Here is a 25,463-nt window from a genome sequence, read left to right on the forward strand (position 1 = left end):
AGAGGATGTCGGAGGGATGCGTGAGGTAATTACTTTCAATTTTATCAAAATCACCTCATCCACCACGTCGAAATGTGTTCGACGCTCCGTTGGGTGGTGCTGATTCATTTTAAAGTATATTCAAAGAAACATCGTGATCGATTCTGGGCAGGTCTTGTTGAAGGGATTGGCTCTATTACACGTCGCTCGGTTGTCGAATCTCACAATGTATTGTGCTCAACTCAATTTCGATTAGATTGCAGCAACTCGTGGTTGAACCAGACGATCGCAAGGAGTATCACCAACATATGAAATTAAAAATGTTTGAAGTTTTCTACTTGAATCTGAATAAAAATGTGAAGTGATAAATTTTACTGTACTTTCACATGACTATACTCTTATGTCAGATAATTTATACACCAATATGTATTAATAGCACTTGCAAAAACAGTTCCCTAGCTCACAGTTAATTTTCTTAAATTTTTGTTTTGGTTGAATATCTTTATTATAATTTAAAACCGAAAGTATTTCGATAAGCATTTACGTTTTACGTTTTAAAATTGGCTTAGGAGTTAAATTCATAGTTTTCAAATTTCGAAAGTACTTTGCCAAAGCCAAGATAGATAAAGTTTGGATGTCAAAAGTTCTTCCAAAAATACTAGAGTTATTTTTTACTATTTTTAACAATTCGCATTTGATGTACCAGAGACGTTCTGAAAAATGCAGCCTTTCTACATCATGCGCTCGACATAAATTCGCTTTTGAATTAGGTTCCGTCATAATGAAAACAGTAACAAAATGTATGGAAAAATCTACAAATTTACCCACTTATTAGCCTTCTTTACTCCATACCACCTACGGTGACCCCTTGTTGCTCTAATGCCTAGTCTGGCATCTTCCCATCCGGAGTTCGGTTAAGCTCAGCATTGCCGGCGAGCGAACAGCGTACACGGCACCCGGGTCAGGGCGGGCAATGTCGAGCAAGTTAAGATCCCAATCTCACCTGTCCGACTGGCCGTGGCCATGTCCGCTTGGCCCTTGGCGGACGTGAACTGGCTGCAGCCGATCGGAAGGTTCAATTAAAATGTTCTATCGAGAGCGCTTTAAATCTATATAAAGGTCCCTAATGAAGGCACTAGCGCTGCGCTGGCGTCCGGGAATCTCGCTCGCCCGTGGACCGATGCAGCTCACTTCACCCGTAACGGCCCCCGCGCTGGGAGCCGTTCAAGCGCACCGGGAGCCCATAAACACCACCACCACCGACCGGAACAGAAGGTGGTGGTAGCGGCGGCTGTGACGAAACCGTTAGCCGCAGAAAGACATCGCCCGGTTCCGCCGTACCACCGGAATGCTCGGTTCTGGAATCTGGTCCGGTCCAGCGCGCGAGCGTGCGCTTTCGTTCGGATTGGTATGTCTTCGGCGAGCCTGGCGCATAAACCGCTAAACACGAGTCAAATTAAGGTCACCCTTTTCTTGTGGGCCGGTGGAGATGTTCTGGATTTCGTGCCTCCGATCCCGATTGGCGGCGCGCCCGGGAAAAGGGACGTGCCATTCAACACAAAAACCAGGTGAAGTTCAGCCCTTTTTCCCCACCTCTCTCCCTCTTCCTGCTTCGGCGGGTTTGCCCGGTGGACGATGGCGATTAATTGGACGCTGATTGTGAAACGGTTCTTTCGAAAAAAAAAGTAAAGGAAAACCACAAAGAAACCACAATCTTTTGACCCCTCGGTGTATGAGTATGGCTTTCGAAGTCCCTCTAAGTCGTCTATTTCCTGTATTGTTATCTTTACCACTCGATTTCAGCATCATTCACAAGGCGAACAAGGTAACACACAACCAATGCGCAACCACTCATTACTCAGCAAAAACGGGCCAATCCTTACCCATTCCAAGCTGGGGCTTTGGCTCTGGAGTGCCTCGGACACAACAGTGTGAACAGCAATCCCTGTAGGGTCGTAAGGAAGACATGAATTCTTTCAACTACACGAGCGTATATGAAGATAAGCAGTGAGCATAGTCGAGATAAAATCTGCCGATCTTACCACAATAACCATTGACCCAGTGAAACTGCACACATAGTTGTCGAGGCGGTTTAGAATTAGGAGCTCACGATTTGGCTGCTTAGCGGATCTGTTATCTGCCTGTCTAAGGTCCGATGAACAGTTTATTCTGTTTGGTTGAAAAGTTGGCAGCGTGGTCAACTTAAAGCCAACAGATTTGCAATCGAAATTATAGCTCAATCTTACAGTTGTTTATCTGTTTATGACACTGGAAAAAAAGAGAAAATTATGAAATAAACATGCGCATAATATCATGTTTATTTCACTATTTTCTTATTGACCTCGAGGCACACAAGTGGTCAGTAATGTTTAAAGACCAAACATGAAGTAAAACTCTGTGGGGTCTGCAAGAGTTAAAGTAATTGCAATTGCATAACTATCACATAAACTACCGTATCATAAAATGATATTCATTCGGTTGCAAGCCCTTTAATTTCTTTGTGCACCGTTTGGGTGGCCAAAGGGCGATCGTTTAGCTTTCCTGGCCATTTTCATTTGTGCAAAGGTAGAACATTCAGCAAAAAACATGCGAACCCTAACGGCCTCCCCATAGTCGACGTATCGACCCTGATCACGATTGGTGCCTTGATCTCGGCCCAATCCACCCGCACCCCACCGAGAAAAAGGCCTATTGTGCATCGAGTGCATACATTCTCCACCTTTCCTTCCGCACCCCTCCTCACTGCCCATTGCGGCCAGTTTCGCCAGTTTTCCATACAATAGCAATCACTTCGACCATTCGGATCGTTATCTACGGGGCGGCGAACGAGTGCGGGAACTATGGTACGGAAAACTATGCACACTCTTTTTTTTCCCACCCGTATCTCCGCACTCCTTCCCTGGCCGCGGCTCGACGTATATTTCAATTTCCGTAGTTTTGTTCGCACCACGTGAATCGCAAGCGGGCGGGGAACGGGGGCCCGGGAACCACATGTAAGCCGCCAATCCAGATGGAATTGAACGGATCGGTCAGCGGGCAGGAGAGATCGATAAATCGACGGTTACGATAAGCGACAGTGCATCCCCGTCCCGTGGTGCGAGATTTGAATAATCGTCCGCCAGAAGACTGGACGTAGAAAATGTGATCTACCTTCGGTCGATCGGACGAAGGAACGCAGGTGGAAGGCAAAAGAAGATCAACAGTCCCCGCCAAGCGAAGCAACCATTTCCATGGGAACCGTTTCGAGCCGAGTCACACGTAATCTCTTCATTTCACGGCCCATCCAGGCACATTCCGGCGCGTTCCGTTCGGGCAGGAGATCAAGCGAGATCTTCTTCCATCCGGTTCGGAGTGGAGGATAATTATCGCAGGGTGCATTGCGAATATCTAGAAACCGGGTAAATCCACGTCCTGGGTGAGCCGACGTCCGTTTTGCGCTCGCTTGCTGTTCGATGACAGGCATCATTCCCGGCGGGACGTCGCGCGAGTCCTTGACGGGCTTTCGCTTTGTTTGGCTGCACGCTTGTCACTTCGGTCGGGCGCGCGGCCGATCCGAGTTTGACAAGTTGTCGCACATTCATTATGGCCATATTTTGCTTCACCCGCGAGCCGAGCCGGGGAGAAGGCAATTAACATTCACCCACCGGCCAGAGGAACCTTCCCTAGAGCTAGAGGTCCTTATGTGAAGTCCATACCGGTGCGATCGACGGGTTTTCTTTTCCCAGCTCTCTAGAGATCACGATTAAATAGGGGCCACGGGATAGGAATGGCTCCAAAGCGGACGGATGGTTTCTGGATGTTTTTTATCCTTTCCCCTCCGTTCAGTTCATCCACAACTGATTACCATTCTCGGGCAACTTTTCCAGCGGTTCTTAAAGGATCGTAAATGATCACAATTGCTGTCAATTAAGTGGCAGCATTGCAGTAGAAAACGTTCGGGCACGGGTGATCGATGATTTATGGGACGAGGTTCTCTGACTCCGAGTGACAAGTCTTGTGAAGAAAAATGCTTAAAACAAGCTGCATTCCACCGGCATTCCTCGTGGGAATTCGTCGACTGCAATCACGCATGCTCTGGAGATACAATAATCAGTCCTGTTTTCATTCTCTCGCGTCTTTAAGTATGTTTCGATGTTGAAACACGTTTTTAATGGCATTATTATTTATCATATGAATAGTGAAGGAGCCTTGATTTTAAGTGTTGCTTGTTGAAGCATTATTATGCTTATGCAAACATTTGGATAAGAAAATTCAGCTGATGAGAAATGAAATGTTTCACTATCAAAATAGAACAACACTAAAATAAAACGTTGCAAGCACGTTCCGAAAACGCCACGATGGCAAAATACTGTATTTATCTCTGTAGGACGCATTCGTCCCATGCCATATCTTTGAAACAACGGTTTGCCACTCCGTGAAACGTGCGGTACCAAAACGATGCTCATTAGACCGGGGTTCGTCAGTGTTTGCCAAACGGAAACCCCTTTCGCTGTTTTAATTCCGCCGGTCGTATCGATCGTGACCGTTTGCCAAAATCAACAAACCGTCGGTTCAGGAAGCTCGACCACGGACCATTTTCGCCGACGAAGACGAACGTGATCGCGAGTAAACACGCTGCGCGCATACGGAACTGGACTCGGGTCGGACTCCGTTGCCGTTTGGCTGCCGTTTTGGGTCCGGACTCAAATTTCAAAAACTACAAACTCAAACTCACGAACACAAAACGGTGAACGAGGAAAACCTGGCCACCGTTCCGTCGTTCCGGACAGCAAACGAGCTGTGAATGTGTTTACCTAAACTAAAGCTAAAGCGCGTTAGAAGCGAGGGAACAGGGAATGCTTACATCACCACCACTCACGTTGCTGATGAGTATGCCGCAGTACTCGCTGTTGCCCGACTTGGCCAGCAGGTTGAGGCTGAGCGCCAGCGAGGCCGACCCGTTGCCGTTCGCCATGCAGGCCGGCGTCCGGAAGTCGCGCGCGTGAACCACGCCGTTGTACGGGCCGGCGAACTGGATCCGGATGTTCATCGTGCCCGACTTGCAGGTGGCCGTGACGTGCGGCGCAAACTCCGAGTCCTGCCCGGTGACCTACGGAGGAGGAAGGAAAGGAAAAGAAGAGAAAGATGAGTTTAAAATTTGGATATGCCTTGCGGAACACGTCCCGCTCCCGGTGCTATGATTTATCTCACGCCGTCACCGAATCCCACCGTCCGGGGTTTATTTAATTAAACTACGCTGAAAAACATTCCCATGGCCGACGGAGGGCTATTTCATGCAAATATACAAATGTACCACCCGTCGGGTCGGGAAGTGTCCGTGTTGGAGCCGCCGAAATGGTCCGGATTTCTTAACGACCGTCCGGAGATCCCGCTGAGAAGCTCCACTTTCACTAATGGTTGCCCTGTGAGGTAACCCCTTGCCCGGCCACTTTTTTTTCCGGACAATAGGGCCGAGGAATGAAATTGCGCAACCGACCAACAAGCGACGGGTTCCGCCGTGTATTGGGATTGGGCCTTTCCAAGAGTACGCAGGGCTCGAACGGAACCGCGTATCAATGCCGCAAAGTGACAGCTGAAAGGACCCCCGTGCCCCTTGAGCTGACGTTGATGAAGTTTGCCACGGGGTGTTTGCCGAAAAATTCACGCATCTCGCGTGTGCCGCCATTATAACCGTAAAATCAACATCAAGCGGCAAAGGTTGCGGGTTGGAAAATCGTACTCCCAAACCGAACAAAATCACTTCTACTTTTACCCGAACACCGATGTGGTTCGTTGGTAGAATTTTAAATGTCAGTCACGATTTGCTTGCTTGCTGCCAAAAGTGCGACAGGTTTCACCGAACGTGACCACCGAGGGCGAAGAAGAAGAAGAAGCAGACCCCCTCTCCCCGAAAAGGTCGGCGGCGGATCTAATTTGTTGTCATCCACGTGGAGGTGGCAAACGATTTTTTTCTTTTCTTTTGACGGACGGACGTACCTTCGGCACCTTGAGCCGATCAAGGCGATCGTCGGGCGAGAGGGCTCAATGTCAGCGCTGTTTGGCTGTATGGAAGCAAAGCCGTCCGCAGTCCGAAGCGGTTCCGCATGGGCGCGAATGTCACACGGAGAAACTTGTCTTGGTGCACAAATCGCGGGACACCACCACCGATCCGTTCGTTTACCCCGTTGTGTTTATTTCGGGACCCGGTTTTCGCGATTGTCAGGATAAGGAAAGACACAGGTAGTCTTAGGTTGCGGAATTTGGTTCTGTTCGATCGCAAAACTGGTGTTGTGGGCGTACCATTGGCAAGAAAAGCCAAAATTCGTGAGTTCATTGTTCTGTGCATGTTGGGTAGAAATTCTTGGCCGTTTTAATCTCGTGCTGTTCGAGGAGATAACGGTTTGAAATAGAACGATTTTTTAATTCGAAGAGAAATTTTTTGTTTGTTAGAGAACCGAAAAATTTTCTCAAAAGTAATAGCACGAATGAGATTAGTTTATTGGTTTGGTAAAAGAGGAAGTGTTTTTGTAAGGCAAAACCATTTTTAACACGTTGACTACCGTGGCTAGCATTTTTGATAGCCAACTGTCATTAGATCTAAAAACTTTTTACCCGATAAATACAAGAAAATGTAACTTAAAAATTATAGGCATATTTTATATCAATTCTCAGGGAAGCTAAGTTTTTGTTTAGCCTTCAAAAACCATCGTTTTAATGAATGGTATAAACAAATTTGATTAAAAAAGATTGTACTAAAAAAATGAGCTAAAAAGGCTTGGCAGTCAACGTGTTAAAAGCAAGTCATGTTGTGTCAAATAAAATAACTATGGATTTGGATTGAAGAACAAAGTCTTTAATCAAATGAGTAAAATGGAATTGATGTGAATAATTAAGTATGATGTTGGACATGTACCTTTTGCTTATCATACAAGTTCCTCGACAACGTCTAAATTTTCCTTCTATTTTTGCATATTAATTTTGCCATTTAAATGATTGCGTTAACGTAGCTCATGTTATCTATTTTTAACCATTCTTATATCATTCTAAAAAATCACATGGATTATCACAATTTGGTTTTACATCAAAATGGTTCACCTTTTAAATGTGACACTTTTTGATAGTTAATAATCAATTCATCATAATCGAAAATTGCATAACAGTTGCATGAAATATATAGATAAAAATATAAATCCTACTCCCATCAACTCCCTTCCCCCTCAGAGCCAAAGAACCGAATCGAATGATGAATCAATTTTCACGCGAAAGGAAAACGTGTCCACCGTGCTCGGGGCGCAATGAAGCCGAACCGATTCCCAAGGCGAACGGCGGGTTGTCGTTGCTATCTTCGACTCCCAAAACGAATTTAACCTCTCATAAATGCATAAATCCTAACGGGCCTCTAGGTGCTAACAGCAAGTCCTAAGATGCGGTCGGGCGGCGGAAAATCACCCCCTTTCCATCCGAAACACGGTGCGCCGGTGAAAATTGCTATGCCCCAGCGAACACCGAAGGCCACTTGGGGCTTGGCTTTGGCCACCGCCAGCAACTGTTTATGGTTACGCGAACGAAAGGCCACGCACAAGACGAGCCTCCCGGTTCGATTTTCGGACCCCGATTGTGGACTGTGAGAAGGCGCGTTAGCAATGTTTACGGGTTGCTTTTTTTATTCATTGCCACTTAACAAGTTCTCCCAATGCTCCTGTACTCTGCATCCCCTTCCCACGAACGATTCGGTGGCGTACGAGGCCAATCAAAACACTCGTCTCGAGTGAGTCCGATTTCAGTCAGACGATCGATAATTGGCGGTCTGCATCCGTCCGGGCCAGAGGTTACTCGCAGGCCGGAGGTGTTTGTGTGCGGACAGGTGGTAATTGTCGATTTTCCGATTGATGCCATCCGAAAAGAAAAATACGGTGGTAAAAAACGACGCCTGCCCCTTATCCGAAGGCCCCAGATAAAGCCCACCGAGGCGCTGCCGTTCGATGGGGGTCTTATAAAAGAAATCCACCGCGACCACGATCGCCACGATGGGTCCACAATTAGCTGGCGGCACCTCGGATCGATCATCCACGAGATGACGACCGCAGCGAGCCGAGGCGCGGTGACGAGCTGAGAAAATTCCAATCGATGGGAAACGCTTGACTTAACCTCATTTCTAACACTCACTTCGGACGCCTTCCTTTGGTCCTCTCAACCGCCTTCGTCTCTCACCCCCTCTACCTCCCCCGAACGGGTGGAAAACGGTTACGCTGCACATTTCAAGCTGGTGGCCACTTCCTCCGGGCCACTTTCCACGGTCGGCGCTGGGAATGGTTTCCCGCTCCGTTTCCCGCTCCAAGCGGGAACCGACTTCTCCACCTCTTGGCTGCATTACGCCACAGGATCCACCCCATCTGTCGTCGCCAACCATCGTCTCCGGTCGTTATCGTTAATCATATTAGAGAAATGAGACCTGAATCGCACCCGCGGGCCGCCAACCGCGACCGCGTTCCAGCGCGTTGACGTGTGCGTTTTGATGAGCCGATGATCACTTCAAGACCGCGAACGATAGAGCAACGAGTCAAACGTGGTGACACCACTCCAGTCGATCATCATTAGAGCGTCTTTAGAGGCTACGTGAGTAGCATTCTAGGATGATTCTAGCAGACCTCCCCGGAACGGGTGACAATTACGAAAACATTCCACATGGTCATGCTCTAGGTCGCTGTGAAACGGGTGCATTTGAATAGAATTTTATGGATATCGCCTAAGTCCTCAGAAAAGAAAAACATTCCGTAACGGGTATACGACTTTTATAGATGCGCACATTCAACAGTGGAATGTTTATTACCGATTTCTTGATCTGTTGTACAATCTTTCTTTTGCTTTGGTATCGTGGGAAGTTCACCTAAAGATATACAACTACTCCTCTAATCGATAATTATGTAATTAATTAATGGAATGGTGGTAATTAAAAAAAAACGGGTATAGTCTTGTTAACTGTGGTCGTTTCATCCATTGAAAACACCTTAACGATTCACAATAGTTTGAGACCTTTCGTAGACAGTTGTTCCATTGGATTACATTTTCAACATAATATTAAAATTGTATTTCTGTTTTATTCAATTCAAGAAAATGTTACTCTTCTTGATTTATCGTTTTTAACATTATATAAATACCAGATATGAAACGGTTATACTCTAACAGTCCCCAATAAACTCTTATTGTTAGTGTAAGCAAACATGTTGACAAAGAAATGACCAAATATTCACCAAGAAACAATTCTTTTAAAAACAACAATGATTCAAAGATGGACAAACAAGGACGATTAGAATATAGATTTTGTTGCTTATGAAAGTTTTTTGTTTTAACTACGAACTACATTAAGACTCTGCCCAAACTGGTAAATGTTCAACACACGTTATATGTTGAGATCATCGTTTTGAAAATCAAATTAATCAAACCCTGCCAGTTCCAATGGAAGTAATTGCATTTCCGATGATGGCTTTAGCAGTAGCTTTAACAAGATTTTAATTGTGCATTTTGTGCTGCTGTTGTTGCTGACATCAGCGTTTTGTAATGCGACAATTCCACCACTTCCGATGTTCAATGCCAGCCCATGGGGAGGAAAGGGCACATTAGCATACAGTCAAACACGGAGGAGGAGGCGGCTAGATTGATCTGTTCTCGATTAAATCAAACCCATCAACAAAACGACCTCCGACAACGCTACCGCTCTATGCAACACTGCAGATCCGACACTCGATGATGATGATGAACACGGCGGGTTCCAGTTGTGCGACCTACATACATCAGGTACCAGCATCATCACGTCACCCGGCCCATCGAAAAGTCAACAACCGTTTTCGCGGACACGAGGGAAAGTGAACGTCCTCAGGTGCGACCGTATGTTATGGGCACGAAGAGCGTCATACCGCACGGTGGTCGAACGGTCGGTTTTCCGTCCGGACATCGTGTTCGATTGTTGATGTTAAATACTTCACTGCAGACATCGCTGCCTATCGGACGAACCATCAAGCGGATGGCACAACTGCAAACATGTAGGTTTTTTTTGCATATGACCGCATAAGTTATGTCACCCGAAGGGGTTTGCCTGGTATGTGGAAATGTGGTGGACGGGTCGATCTCTGCATACGACCACTACAAAGTGTACAACGAATTGCTTCCATATGAGAGCCTGATCGGTTTGTGTCAAATTGAACAGGTGGTCGATGTTTTTTTCCGTTCCAACACAATGCGAGCTAATTTCCGAACCGAAACAAGGAAGAAAAAGAATCGGAATGGGAGGCGGAATTAATCAGCATCATAAAACGTGTGAGTCTAGAACACGTATTGCAAAAAAAAACAAAACTCAAACATGATCATTTAATTAGTTCTGTTTGGCCTTACTCAGCAAACCAACGAGCGATCATTCATTCCACCCACCCACGGGAGGGTTGAAACAGTTTCCAGCACACATTGAAGTGAACGTAATCGTTGAGGTTCTTAAAACTACCCGCTACTTCCCGCTATCCACAGACCGAAGACTTCAATGATCGGCCACAAAATGTCGGTAGGAACCGTTGATCGTAAAATTCACACGCTGATCAGCACGGTTTTCAATCGCGGTCTGGGAAAATCTTCGACTAACGTTTTTCTTTTATCTTCCCGTTTCAATATTTTTGCTATTTCGCAGCTCATTTTGAACCGTTCTTCCGTTGGTCGGTAAAGTCGGAGTTTTGGGGGAGGATTTTGATAGTCTAACAGGTTTCTTTACTTCGTTTCCAATTCCCGCAAACTGTTCTCAGTGAGGCCAACCGGGGAATAGGCGTAATCCTCCCACCCATGTCCCCGGTCTCACCTCCATATCCTCCGATTACCTTTATAATGGACCGAGAATCGCCCGCTTCGAGATCTGAGCGAAAATTTAATTACGCACGCTCGTTCCCCGACCGGTACCGTATCGCGGGACTTAATCTGTTTTCCGAGGGCTCACAGACATCGCGCGCCATCTTGCCAATAACTTCCAGATCGGTTCGACCCTTTTGCGAAGGGCATTATGAGTGAACAATAAACGCTACGATAAAAAAAAATAAACTAGGGCCCCGCTCCGGTGAAGGTCTAGGGCGGACGAGCGTCTCGCGGTTCCTTTTTCCTCAAACGTTCTACGACGGGAGGGGTTTTTTAGCTGCGCCGCCTAGAAGATGGCGGCTGCTGATGCTTTCCTGCTGCTCTTATTAATGTTTGCGAGCATAAACAGCTTTCGTCCATTGTTTCCCAGCGCGGTGAAGCTGCACCGAGCGTTGTTTGGGTTGCGATACGCATACGATTAGCGTTTGTGGTTTGGGAGAAAAACCGCGACCGGCCAGATTTGAATACACATTTACACAGCGGGGTAAGAGGGTGGTAACCGTTTTACGAGGGTTTATGGCAAGAATTAGAGCATGCTAAAACAAACCCGCCAAGCCAAGCGGTCCATTGTTTTTTGGGTTCGTGCGCCTAAAACCGAGCCATGTCTCACGGGACGAGCGTTGGTCAGTCGGTCAATGAACGAGCGACCGCCATCGTGGTGTTGCGTGCCACCGTGTTCGCAGCTTGATCGAATGGGCAGCACCCGACCGGACTCCCACCCCAAAAAGACCCTGGTGGCCTTCACGAGTCCGCTCGCTGGTGGGACGTCGCACCTCCACAAAAGAACGAAGCGAACGAAAATAACCGTGGCGTGCGGGTCTGCACTTGCGCCACCAGGTCTTGGCGGTCCGCAAACAGCGCAAACGCTGCCCACGGGCGCAGCAGCATCGAGCGCAAGAATTGAGGAGGTGTTAAGAACACCCAACCCTACATCTTAACCTTCCCGCTCGGAGTACGTGGGCTCCCTCGGGGTTTAACCGTGACAACAACCACCACCACCAGCATCAAGGCCACCATGGGGTGCTTCAATCTTCGGGCACACCGTCCGCCTGATCCCGACGACTGCGTACGATGGCTGCTCGTCTTTTGTGTTTCATGCGTCGTCGTGATCGTCGTCGTCTTCGGAGGCAACCAGCGACAGCTGCATCTCGGTTTAAACCACGATGGTACCATTACACATTTTACCTACTATGTTTTACGCCACGTATCATTCCACCAATTCGATACGCACCCCCCTTCTTAGGCCGTCGCGATCGCTGCACCGCAAAACCGCAACAAGCCTTCGCCACGAGCAGCGGACGGAAAAAGCCTGTGTGTTGTTTCCGTCAAAACCACAAACCACAAATCGGGAAGGGAAAACAGTGAATTACAGTTCAACCCTCCCTCTCCGCGGGGGGAACCGACAACGTCCCCAGGGAGCACCTGGCGCATTAGCCACGGCCAACGTTCTATCCCTTCTGGAACCCACGCCAAAGAATAAGGGATTCGGTAAGGCGGCGCAGGAATGCGCTTTGATTAGCCGTTCTGTAGCGTTACTTTGTAGCTGCGTCGGAATTGCACGCTGAAATCAACATTAAAAACCACCGTTCCTCGGCATCAGCAAAAGGGGGGATGCTAAATTCACCCCACATATGCCACCCTCGAGAGTGCCGAACCGCTAGAAGTAAAAGTGAGACGGGCCGCGCGGTTGGCGCTTAAAACGCGCCACTTTCGCTCCAAGAGTGGGGTTGGGAAACGGTGTTTTGCAAAAATTTCCATCCATTCATTCATTAGCACGCGGAACTGACGATAAAGGCTGGAAAAGAAAAGCCAAAAACCATAGCTAGGGATTTTTGCACAAAATCGCGCACACACACACATGCACACAAACTCTTTGCGATCGTGCGATTTGGAAAGTGTGCTAAATTTGGGGCCCTTTTTTTCGTTTTTCGGAGGGGCGGTTAACCACCTCTTTTTCCCGGTTGGCCAAAAACTGTTCGAATCCCGTAAAACAACAGCTACCCGCGATGGCGATGCGTAAAGGCTTTCTAATCGTTTCACGCGAAAGCAGATGGCATATGAAATGCGCATTTTCAGTTCAGTTCAGGAAATTATTGTGATTAATTTGAGTGATTAACAAATGAAGAAAAATAAGTAACATAACGATCTAGTAGTTCCCATATGTATGCATGGACAGCTCCGTATAAGCATGGGCCTAATGTTCCGAACCCGGGGGCTATATGCAATTATTTTTCGATCAAAATATAACGTTGGCAAAATATTAAATAATTTCAAAATAAATCCAAATGGATCAACATCAAATTGTCTGTCATTAACATTATTCCTTGCTTCGAACATTTTGGATTTGTGATGAGTCAAAGCAACCGAGTAAAGTATTTGGAGCAAGAAAATTTTCCACCATCGATCTTTCCCGACAAATATGCGTCAAGCTTCCATTTTTCTTCAAATGACCAATGCACATTTGTCTCTCGAAGGGTTGGTTGTGCTATCAGAGAAGGAAACATTAAAACCATAATTCCATACAAGCATAAACCCTTTGCTACATTGTGACACAACGTTCCTTACGGCACGGCGATGCGGAGCAGTATAAATTTCCAATTGGAAAACCGTGCCCACCGTGTACCGAGGGAAACATTGCCAGTAAAGACATCCGCGACCACACGGACAGGGATTTTCATTGCGCAAAACGTTCGATGGAGCGAGCCGCAGGAGTTCCCCGGTTCCGATCGTTCGATTCCGAGCATTCGGATCCGCGCAATTGTGCAACGCGACCGGATAATTCGATTTCACTCTCGTTTTGTCCTTACCTGTCGGATTTACACTTTTCATGCCGCCCGGCTGTTCTCTCGCATGTCCGCGGGATCTCGGGCGAGCATTAAAAAAGCAGCACGCGACGTCCGTTTCGATCGCTTGCGCACGTCGTAAAAGCGGACCGCTTTTATTTCGCGAGAAATTGCGAAATGAATAATTTTAGTACGGAATGCCTCTCGAAGGAGGGTGGCAAAAAGGGCCCCCCCGATGGTATCCTGCCAGCCCGTGTTGGGTGATCGCGATTGCATTCGTTTCGTCTCGGGCGAGGATCGACCGAAGGAAGGAAAACGGAACGGTGTCGATATTTTGAGCAAGTTTATTACGAACCCAGCAGGATTGTGCGAAGGCAACCCGGGATGGTTGCATACGAGCGGCAACAATAAAAGATGGTGTTTTATGACAAGCGACGGAACCGACCCGGGCTGAGGCCGGAAAAATGTATCGCGCTGGGCCCGAAGAGATAAATGTACTCGAAACCCTTGCGGTAACTCAATGGAGGGAATCCACGCACACGCAGGACAAATAACAATTGCGCTACACTCGTCGTTACGGATGCATTGCGGAGCGCCCATCGGTCAGCATCGGAATGGGTCGAAATTCCTGTGTTTCGAGCGAGCTCCGAAAGGACCTTCCTGCGACTGATCGGACTGATTTAACCCACGCCCGGACGTTTGGCCGGCAAGTAACAATGGCTCATTACCATTGAAAGAAATCGGTCCACCCGGCGCAGATGCCGCTGATCCGAAAATGCCGATTACTTACTCCTTCTACCATGTTTCCGACATTGCGCCCGGTTGGTCCGGTTTTCGACGCACAATTTACTTCGGGTCCGTTTCGGTATTTGACCGCAGGCCACAAAGAGATCACCGAAATTTGTTCGAGCAGCAAACCGCAACATAGTGCGCACATGAGGATCTAATTACTCGTGCCGACCGGAGTTGACCATCGGAGATTGTGTGATCCAACCAACATGCCAGCGAATACTTTCAACCTCCTCCCTCCATCGATAACAAACCGATTTCCAGCTGCATGGCCATTCCTGAGCCTCGTTCGCGTCCTTTCCCTCGGGGGCTTTCGTTACGGCGAAGGCTCGACATGCACAACACCGTCTGAACCAGTTGTTAAGAGAGTTACTGACGATCCCTGGGGGATGTTGAGATGTTAAGACCGAACGTTTTAACACCCTTTCCAATATCCCTTGGGGGAAAACTTTACATCACAAACCAATCACGAACAAATGGGTTTAAACTGAAGTGCAACTTAAATTTCATAACAGAATAAAATTTCATCTTTATAATAATAGGCAGGGGATTAAGAGTTGAGTCCGAAAAATTTAGCGTGCATCTAAAAGGATGTAACCATGATTTCAACAATTCGTTTATTTTCATTTGAATGAAATAAAAGATGCATCCCTATTTACTTTTTCAAAGCGCTTCTATTTACAATGTTATAAAGAGGAAGGATTCAGGTCCTTAATTATACGTCCAACTTATTCAAATTATATTCGTGATAAACAAAATGAACTGCGAAATAATTTTAAGTAATATTTCAATCCTCCAATATTCAAAACTTAATACTATTTTTTCACTTCAAGATGCTGTTCAATATTGTAACTGTGTATTTGCTAGTTACATAATCATTTTTAAAGAAGATGTGTGGTTTGTTCCAATCAATCACAATTTTGATTTTGCTGCATTGCTTACCGTATTGAAATAAAATGTTTTAATTCCTGCTACTGGAACTGTGTATGAAAACCCAAAAACTTAGATTAACGATTCATATTTTGAATGGTACTTCTCACGCTGGATTTAAACGCAAAAGAATCAATTGGGAAGATCCTTATAACAAACATGGAATTATTATTTCTTGTTTTTTCTTCTTCTTAAAACGGTTGGATGTGAAAATTTATCCTGTACCGTGCGTATGCTTATGTTTTTTAAACTCAACACCTCGTTATTCGTTATTCCTGTGTTCAACAGCGTCGTATAAATCATTCCAATTTGTTTTCACATCGTCATTCGGCAGCCCGATAATCACCATCCAATCTACGGTCGCCTCCATGCCAGCCAGTCTGTACACGAAGGGAAGATTCTTTTCTTTGAAACACACGTACACACACACCCCCCCTTTCCCCCTTTTAGATACTTTTAATTAACAAGTACAACCTCCTCCTTGTCATTTGTTAGCCGCTTCTCGGAAGTGCATCGGCGTGGTAGCCGGTAGCCGTCCACGATGTCAGCGAAAGATTTCTCACTGAATGGGCCCCCTTTTTCCCCACCCTCCCACCACGAGTGTTCTGAGGGGTGAACCCACGTGCCCACGGTTTGCCGCCTCACGATCGCTGCACCGAACCGTCTCCGGCGCTTGTCACAATCTGTTTAACTTCGGTCCCGTTAGCGCTTTCACTTATCAGTAGCGATCGTGGCAGACGGCAAACCCACCCTTCCGTTTCGCGAAGGAACGGCGGAACCGAAAAGGAATCTTTCCGTGGTGCGAAGGGTGATGCTGATGTTGATGATGATGATGAGGATGATGACGATCTTTCCGGCGGGCGGAGAGTAATTAATTACCTCACGCTGGCGTAATTGTTACTTCGCTCCACGGCGCACACCCGCGATGGCTTCACGAACGATACGCTCCTCCTCGGAAGAGCCATCGCCGGCTGGTAGCAGCCCCCGTTGACAAAGGCATCCATTTTCGTCCATTCTAGCGCGGCACGGTTTCGTGCAGGCAGGCCCTTTGATCGCCCGGAAAAGCCATTCAACGTAAAGAACCCCCCCCCCCCCCCCCCATTCGACGGGCTGCACTAATTAAACAATGAAGCAAATCGAGGGAAAATTGCGCGGCAAACATTCGGACCGTGTCCACGGACCACACGGACACAGCTAACGGCTTCTGGAGGGTTGGCGGGACAGGTGGCGCAACTGATTGATATTTGCCCCCTCCCCATCCCCGCGCCGCCATCGTCGCGCTCGGTTATGATTGAGTGATTGAAAATTAATACCAGCACCGGTCCCGGTAAGCTTCCTGCCGAACCGCCCGATCAACCGTGACGGGAATGCTAAGCAAACAAATCGTAGCGGGATCGTACCGGCTCTAATCGGCGATCGTGTAACTCGAAGCTGCCGCTTTTCCGATGCGGTTCTGTTCCGGATGAATGGCGGCGCTCGCAATTCGGAAAGACGCCAACTGCAGCTGCAATCGAACGGTGGGGCGTACCTTGAAGACCTTCCTGTAACGGAACCTATTGACAGACGGCGATGGAGCTCCGTGGTCGATGGTGAGCTGCTGAGTGCAGGATTAAAGCGGGAAAAGTCTGAGTTTATTTTTATCGCACTCTCACCATATGCTCGTTGTTTTTTCAACGTCGTGGATTTCTTGGGGTGTCCTTAACATCCTTGCACGCACATTGGAGAAGAAAATGACGAGTGGAACGAACGAAAAACCAATTATGACTGGCTCACAGTCAACACACAGATGTTGAGCGCATGGAAGCAGTTCCAGCACACACGCGGGAAATGATCGAAACACAGCAAAACTGCCCATCGCTGTTCGCCGGACCTCGGTGGGTTTTTTTTTTCGATTCCAGAACGATCGTAATTTCGACCGCCCGCCCGTCAGAAGTGGTCCACACTTAATGGCGCCAGCGCAATGGGTTTATGTTTGGAGGTAAAGGGAGCGCGCAAGCTAAGCGCTTCACGTATTCTCGCTTTCCCCGTCGTTTAATTTTCACTATCCCATTAGCCACTTACGCCGTGGGTCGGTTCTTTGAGCATGACGCGTGTAACGGGCCAGCATTCAGAACGGTACGGCCGTTTGCGTTATCATAGGCCCATCAAAACAGAGCCTCTCGGAGCGATAAGCTCCGGTGGGCGATTGGTTGGGTTGTTTAAATTAAACGCTCGGAGTGAAACAGTAAACTTTTCAAGCTTTAAGCATAATGCTTTTTCTCCCCCGCCCCCCCTCGTTTTGTGTGTCATCCATCACGGTAGATAAAACGCGTTAAGGCAACGAAAACTGTACCGTTCGCGCGGGATGACGGACGGTCCATCGCCTGGCAGAACATTTCGTTACCAGTCACATTACAATGCGGACAATCCACGGCTTTACAGGGAAATGTCGATTAGCACTCGACGAAGGGGGAAACCTGTTTTTTTGCACCGCGCTCTGTTGTATTTTATTTCCATCCAGCAATCCTTTAAGTGGCCACTACGTCGGACGGAACGCATCGCAGCGGGCGGGCCTTAATGCACGGGAACGAGGGCGGGCGTGCTGCAGTTTGCGAAATCAATATGGTTTATGGTGATTGCTGCAAGGTTTCGACCGTGTAAGACCCGCTAGGCAGGACGTTGCCCCGGGGGTTTGCAGGTCCGCGGGGCGAGGTAGAAAATAAAAGCGGTTAATGATTTAACCACCCGAACCCCGAACAACGTGTGTCCCGGCCGATCAACCCACGCGCAAAATCCATGTACACTGCGCGAACTCTGAGTGAAATATGTATTAATCCTGGCTTATTGCTTCTTGTGCCACTCCCGCACAATGCGAGACCGAACCGCCGTTTGTCCGCAAACCGGTAGCCTGCAGGCCGGACGGCTCGGGGTTTTGGCCGTTCCAAATCGAACGACACCAACGCCCGGGCAGGCAACGAACCCCCAAAGGTCCAAACATGGAACGCGCGTGCAAGGTTCGAATCCAGTTTGGCCAACGGAACACGGAACACCCGTCGGTGTCCGGGAGTGAACGACACCGTCTGGCAAACATTGTTTCGCGCCGATTCCAGGTGGTTGGGCGCTGATGTCTCCCGGCCGTTGGCACAGACACACATTATTTTTGCTCGCCGGTGATGAAATCCACTGGCAGGACTCCGATCGGCTGATCACGGCACGGTCACGATCTCCTAGGGCTTGATGGGGGAATGGCAGTCACCCGGGGAGGTGAAGGGAAATAGATTGTACAGTTCCCACCGCACCAACCCGGGTTCGGTTATTGACTGATAAATCATCCCACCGTTTCGGAGGGTTTGCAAATTCCGGCACGCCACCACCGAACCGAACCGAAACCGTCATACCATGTTAGATTTTTGTATCGTTAACCCGCGGGCTCTCCACCAGGGTTCTCCCTTTTTCGTTCATCCACCAGGACGAAGCCATAGGACGTTTATGCAACGACCTCCGTTCGCGTTAGGCGAGGCGAATTCGAAAAACGTTTCAACCCGAAATCCCCAAACCAAACCGGTTTCGCGGCGACGGATTGGCGACCGGAGGGCGAGTGCCAAAAACAAAAAAAATAAAATAAAGAAAACTACACGTATGCACCCCATGAGTGCACGGTGCAGGATGCTGTTGCATCGAAAACGGAAAGCAAAAATCAGCGGGCACCCAACACGGATGGAGGGTGGGGGACGACGACGAAAATGTCTGCCTTCCACGAATTGTCGTAAAAATTCGACCCCGGCCTTTCGACGGATCGTGTGCGCGCTTCAACCCCGCTTCGGTGGTTGGCTTGGGTGCGGAGAAAGGGCAGTTCTGCATGATGCATTTCCGAGCGACCCCCGGTAACGTAACGATGACGCAACAGCGCAGTGCAGCGCCAGCACATGCACGTACGTCCGCGAATGCAAGCGAACGCAAAACCGCGTCGACGTCTTCGGGAGGCCCTTAACATCGCCGCCATCCCGATGCTAATGAGTGGCTGGTGAGCGAATGCGGGCTGATTGACGTGGCGGTGCCCGAGGCCAGAAGAGCGAAAGTTCCACCATCACCATCACAGTTTGTGCTAGGTGCTTAGAAAATTAACTCCTTTACTCCATCCGTTCTGTGCGATGTTATTAGCAAACGGTTCGGGAGGAAGGAAAATACTATCATTTTCTATTGGCTTTTCTTCTAAGTACCTCTTCGGGGCGTTCTTTGGATGCGTCTAATTGCACTTTCCCGCACACAGACATCGTGGGTTGTTCCGTTGGGTTTGAAGACGCGAAAGAAAGTGCTGATTACATGCCATTAGTTGATTGTTATCTAATTGTTAGTCGTCGTACGGTGTCGAACCGTTTTCACCTTCCCGGGTTGGGAAAAATTAACATGCAAACGAAGAACGGATTGAGGAAACGCGCGGTGAGTTCTAGAGGAGGTGATAATTAGGCTCGACTACGGAACTACTAGGAAGGAACTGGTAAAGGCGTTCAGTTTGGTCGTGGCCGTGATTGTAGCGGATAAGGATCGTCGATTCAATAGCAGCGGGTGGCAGATGATGGGAAATTATGCATTCGACTTCGACCAAACATACCGCACCGCAGGTAGTCGCGGATTTGAGGAAGAAAACATCGCACACACACACACGCAGCTTCCAATGGCGCGATGGGCGACCCGTGGGAAGGATTGTAACAGTACTCGTAAGCTGATTAGAACGAGCACCTTCTGATTGGGATGTAGACAGAATAAGTGGAAACGACTCGGAAGGTTGTGATTAGCAACGCAAATGAAGATTTATGCATTGTGCTTGGTTGTGTTTGGGGTGGAGTTTCGGTGCTGAAGGTTGGCTAGTGTTTTCCGCTATGAAAAACCTTTCCAAAGGGTTTATTTATTTATTCGTTTCCTTTCGAAAACCGACGCTTACACCCTCAGGCAATCTTGACAACGGTACTTCCCAAAAGAGTTCTCCCAACCATTTCTGGAGAAGAAGATAATAAAAATCTACTTTTAATATTAGTAGGCAGATATTCTGGGAAAAAAACGTTTTTCCAAACCCAACTCACCGAAAAAAAAGCCCGATGCTCACACCTGGAACCTGCTTCGTGAATATACGATCCGCTCCAAATAGATGCGCTTTCCATTGCAAATCTAGAACTGCCCGCGCGTCCGTGTGCAATAAACAAATGCACCCCCTCCCCCCCAAAAACGGGCGGGAAACGGGGAGGGAAATGTTTCATCTCATCAGTATGCAGAGCCAACATAAACAAGTGCCCATAAACGGGGCACCCGCACCGCAACGAACGACGTTCTGCTGAATAGAGACAATAAAATCATAAAAGAAAAACTAGCACACGGCAGCAGCACGAAGGGCGATGAAAAGATCCACCCCACTGGGTGTTTGTCTTGCCGTTTTTTCTTTTTTTTTTCATTCCAGCGCGATCGCTTCGGAACACATAAAACACTACCACCATCATCACGCTGATTTTCCACTCTCACCCCGGGGCGAAATGTGGATGCTGCTGTGGTCCGCGCCGGGCACGAAAATAAAAGCTAAATAGCCTGCCAGCCGCCCACCACCCGTCCTCTCTTCCCACCCCCTCCACCACCAACAGAATCATTACCGGAGCATCACCTAATGATGTCGGAAGTGAATCGCAAATGAAATCGACCCTACCACGTTTGCCGACCCTTTTGATTTTTGGAGCAGTTGTTGGGGATGGAGAAGAGGGGGGAGGGCAACCGTTTTTCATTGCTTTTTCCCGCCGGCAAAGGGGCAAATAATAATGATACAAAAAAAAAATATTAGCGTCGGCGGAAGACAGAGCGTTGGAACGGAAAATTTAACAAAAACAGTCCAAAGGGATTTCCCCGACGCGTGATCGCGCTCGTAATGCAATGGCGCAGCGCGTCGCGATTTAAATTGGGCTGCGCATTTTCATTTCGGTTCCTCTTTGAGTTTGATTTTTTTTTTTTTTGCTGTACCGATGCAAAATATACCATATACATTTTCCTCCCGCGGCGACCCACACCAGCTGGTGGTGGTGGAAAAACAATCAAAAGATGGTTGCTGTCGAACTAATGAGGAAACACTTTTCAGCCGGTTTCCGCCGGCGCGTGTTCGAGGGGCGGGAAATTGGTTCTTGGTTTGGCAGTGGGTGGGAGGCGGCTTAGAGGGAGGGTGGGGGTGGTAAGAGGCTAGCTGATTGATTGCTTTTAAGAAGGCAAAATCAATTCATTCACCTTCCCTTCCGGGCGGCGGAATGCCCCTTTCAAGAACCTCCGGCGATGGAAAATGGAAAAGAAAAACACCCAAACCGATGCTATCTCGCACCTCGCTAGAACTAGATCGGCATCCGTCCTCCCCCGGGCCCGGAGGGCAGTGCGACTTTATCAGGTGCCAATGGATGGTGTGGTTGTAAAAATGATGTACGATGCCACCATCGACCTTTCCGGTGACGTACGATAACGTGCGCGTGATTTAAATCTTCCATCCCGGACGAAACCCGGGGTGGCAAAACACACACACACACACACCGGGGTTGCCACACAGAAAAACACCTCCTCCGGGAGTGTGCGGGATAATCACCGTTTGGGTCCGGTCTTTGGCTACGATTATAATTACCGGCGATCAATCAAAGGGGCGTCAAGCGGCGGCAAAGGGTGGGCCACCCCGGGAAGTGCACGGGAGCAACAGGAATGACCACTTATCGTCAATCATCATTATTATCGTCATCATCAGCAAAGCGACGGGCGAACAGGCGTCTTCGTCCAGGAGAGGTTAAACCGTATCCTTTCTGTTTTCAAACCCAAAAGGGTCACTTTCGTTTCGAATGGGATTTTAATTTCTTACTCTCATTTCGACGGACGTTGGATGCGTTCCTCAACACCAGAGACTGACATGAGAACTGGCAGCCAATGAGTTCCCCTTCGTTCCGAGTTAAAAGAATCATTACATTACATTAAATTATTAAAGCAAACGACCCGACCAAACCGGCTTCACGGCGCTTGGCATTGTCCGGAAAGGAAACGGTAGAGTCTGTTTGCAAACCTACTTCAATTCCTGACCAAAGCCGTCATACGCCAGCGCCGATCGAACACTTCCGTAGGTGGAAGCCAGTGCTAGTGTCACCAACTCGGCTTTTTTTCTCTGCGCTTCCCCCGTCGTCCGGGTCGTCACCAAACGGCCAATGACATTACGTCACCGGCACCGGTTAAGCAGCAGCCACTCAAGGTAAGCGGAGGCCGTCTTAAGTCGCCAGTCGACCGATGAGGCTGTGTGAGTGTTATTGTGTGCGCACTTATGGAGGTGAACATACATTTCCTGTCCCGACTGGCTTGTGGGTTGTTTGCGCAGTTCTGATTCGAGGCGGGAAGTGTGGTAAAAAAAAACCCTTTACTTCAAATGAACCATGTGAAACATGTGAAATTTTTCGGCGCCCTCAGGCCGAAACCGTTGGAAATGTCAATCGAAGCGCGGGACGGGCGTTACGTAAGGTGGAGAAAATTTCATGCTGCTCCCGGCTCATCACGAGATCGATGCTCGATCGGGCGACCTCGGCGACGCGCATATCAACATTATGTGATGTGCACAAACGCTGGCGCGCGCACACACACACACGCACGGGTACACGAAGAATAAATAATAATATCATACACAGCCAAGTCACAATGAAGACGCCCAGACCGACACCGGCTCACCTTGGCTCGCAAGTAGGTGCGATCGGTCGTTACGAAACGTAACCGATTCCAATTGGGACGCGACCGGTGGACAGCGGCTGGAAGGGGAGGATTTGCTCGAATGATTTACATAGCCCGTGGAAGTCACCGTCGATGGTTTGATCAACCCATTGCGAGCCTTTCCCGTGCCTCACAACCGGGACCGAGACGATACGGCGGACAAATATTTTTTAATATGCATCACAAATATTTCCACGAAAATGACATCCTTCCCTTGCGGCGACACACACACACACACAAACTTACTCACACACGCCATGTGTTTGCATTCCCCTTTTTTTTTTGTCACAAGCATACCAGCATACCTTCGAAAGCATAATTATTACAAATTTCATTCACGTTTCGGGCTTTCAGCCGATCTCTTTTGGTCGTATCTTCTCCGCCGAAGGCACTTTTTCATCACATCTTGAGACCCCGGGCAGGAGGAGGAAAACATGACTCAACGCGAGAACATTTCAATTCCATGAAACTGTTGGTGTGTCAAGACAAAAACAAACCACATAAGCTTCTCCTGCTACATGTGTACATATTTGGCGATGAATGTGTACAAAAAACGGAACAACGACTGCATCGTTCCTTGAGCTGGAAGCTTCTCTTTCGTATGGGTATTCCCGGGGCAATTTTCGATCGATTGCCGACAATTTGTTTTTGTTTTTTTGTCTGTCTATAAGCATAAAAAGTAGAAATTTTCGCAAATAATAAGGATCTGAATCCGGGTTAAGTGGCCTGAATGACAAAATATATATAATGACGATGACTCAACTACTGAGTATAAACCCTCTATTAACTCTCATACCACAATGTGCTCAAAGAACATTCGTATTTCCAACACAATTTTGTCTGTTTAAATTAGAACTCGACAATGATTTTTTTACTGCATTCAGATGTGTGCACTTATATACTCTAATACTTGTTTCGTAAAATAATGTCGAAAAGGATGTAGCACAAAATTCACCATTGAAGAGAGTATATGTATTGAATGTATCTGCTCATGCAAACATAAGACAAATTTTGTGTTGTTTTTATACTCTTTTAATGAATACCACTAGCATTACCGGACCAGTAATTTTGACTGGTTCAGTTCCTTTCTAGCGCCTTTGTGTCTGCTACTCACTTCGTCAAACTCAATAGCAATTCAATGAAATATCGTTTTTTTATCATTATCGAAATATAAAAAGTAAAAAGTATTGAAGTATAAACAGGTCTATAAAAGTATTCACGAAATAATCCATAGTGATTTGAATTCTTGCGCGTTGAATTGCACACGTACACATCTCGGAAGTTCTAGTGTTAATCATATTGTATTCTATTTAAACAACGCAGCATTGTAACAGCTTTAAAATAACCACATGGCAATTGAAGATCCACCCCGTCTTCAACCGAACGAGAATAAGTTTTTCCCATGTCGTACCTTCAAACATACTTCATTATGCATCCGACGTGTCATCCCGCTTCAACAAAGTGCGACAAACGCTCCCCGCACTTACATGTACGTGGATGACAGACCTGGCTCTGTCAAAGTATTGCTTCCAGAAACTGCGGAAATACCGATGTGATTGAAACGACAAATGGAGATTTCTTTTTCGTCTTTGCGGTGTTAGCTGCATTAGAACGAAGGAAGCAACTTCAAGCGGCGCTCCTTGATGGGTGCTTTTCTGCGGGTTTCAAGTACCAACAGCCTCTAGGTGTTGCTCTTGTTGACTCAACTATTCGCACTAGACCGGTGCGAAATGCTTCGCGAGTGTTCGCATATGCAAATCAAATGCACTTCGCCGTCCCCGCGAGCTAACGGTTGACCATTCTCGTTGACCAGGAGATTTGCCTCCATCGGGGCACTTAGGTCTTCGTTCTTCCTTTTCTTCCCTCGGTGATCATAAAGAACCTCGCTTGCAATTCATCCCGCTGTTCGTGTACATACCTGTCCGATGAGGATGCCCAGAACGAGCAGCACCGTTAGTGTCATCAGTCCTCTGCTGGTCGCCGATGGAGTTCGGCGAAAGTCATGCTGACCCATCCTGTGACCTTCTCCTACGAGTGCGTTTGTTGAGGGAACACTTTCGCGAATGGCAAGCGCTATACTTTGTTTATTGTGTCTGGGAACTCACTCCGGTGTCGGGAAACACTGCTGACGATTTGAAGATGTTTCTTTCGCACTGCAAACGCTCCAACGATCCCCAATGGTGGCTTACACACGAAACACACACACCGCGGAGGAGATCATGAAGCTGAGACGGCCCCGACGCCAACACACTGCACACAATGGCTCGTTTTTTTTGGGGGGAACTCGAACCGCACGAGCCGGTAAGTTTAATTTCCACCCTCGCAAGATGTAATTTGGCTTCTTCCGATGCTTCAATCAAACCGTACCCTCGTTGCTTT

General features: G+C 47.8%; 1 protein-coding gene across 1 annotated transcript in view; it reads right to left on the reverse strand.

Annotated features, from left to right (window-relative positions):
- Nucleotides 1–25,098, reverse strand: part of LOC131284355 (uncharacterized) — a 37,103-nt gene extending 12,005 nt beyond the window's left edge. The window contains exons 1-2 of the mRNA XM_058313210.1: nucleotides 25,003–25,098; nucleotides 4,823–5,068 (exon numbers count right to left, since the gene is read on the reverse strand). Coding sequence (XP_058169193.1) covers nucleotides 4,823–5,068; nucleotides 25,003–25,098 — 342 coding nt within the window. The remainder of the gene's footprint in view (nucleotides 1–4,822; nucleotides 5,069–25,002) is intronic.
- Between the last annotated feature and the right edge of the window lie 365 nt (nucleotides 25,099–25,463).

Source organism: Anopheles ziemanni, chromosome 3 (assembly GCF_943734765.1).
Source record: "Anopheles ziemanni chromosome 3, idAnoZiCoDA_A2_x.2, whole genome shotgun sequence".
Classification (NCBI taxonomy): Eukaryota; Metazoa; Arthropoda; class Insecta; order Diptera; family Culicidae; genus Anopheles; species Anopheles ziemanni.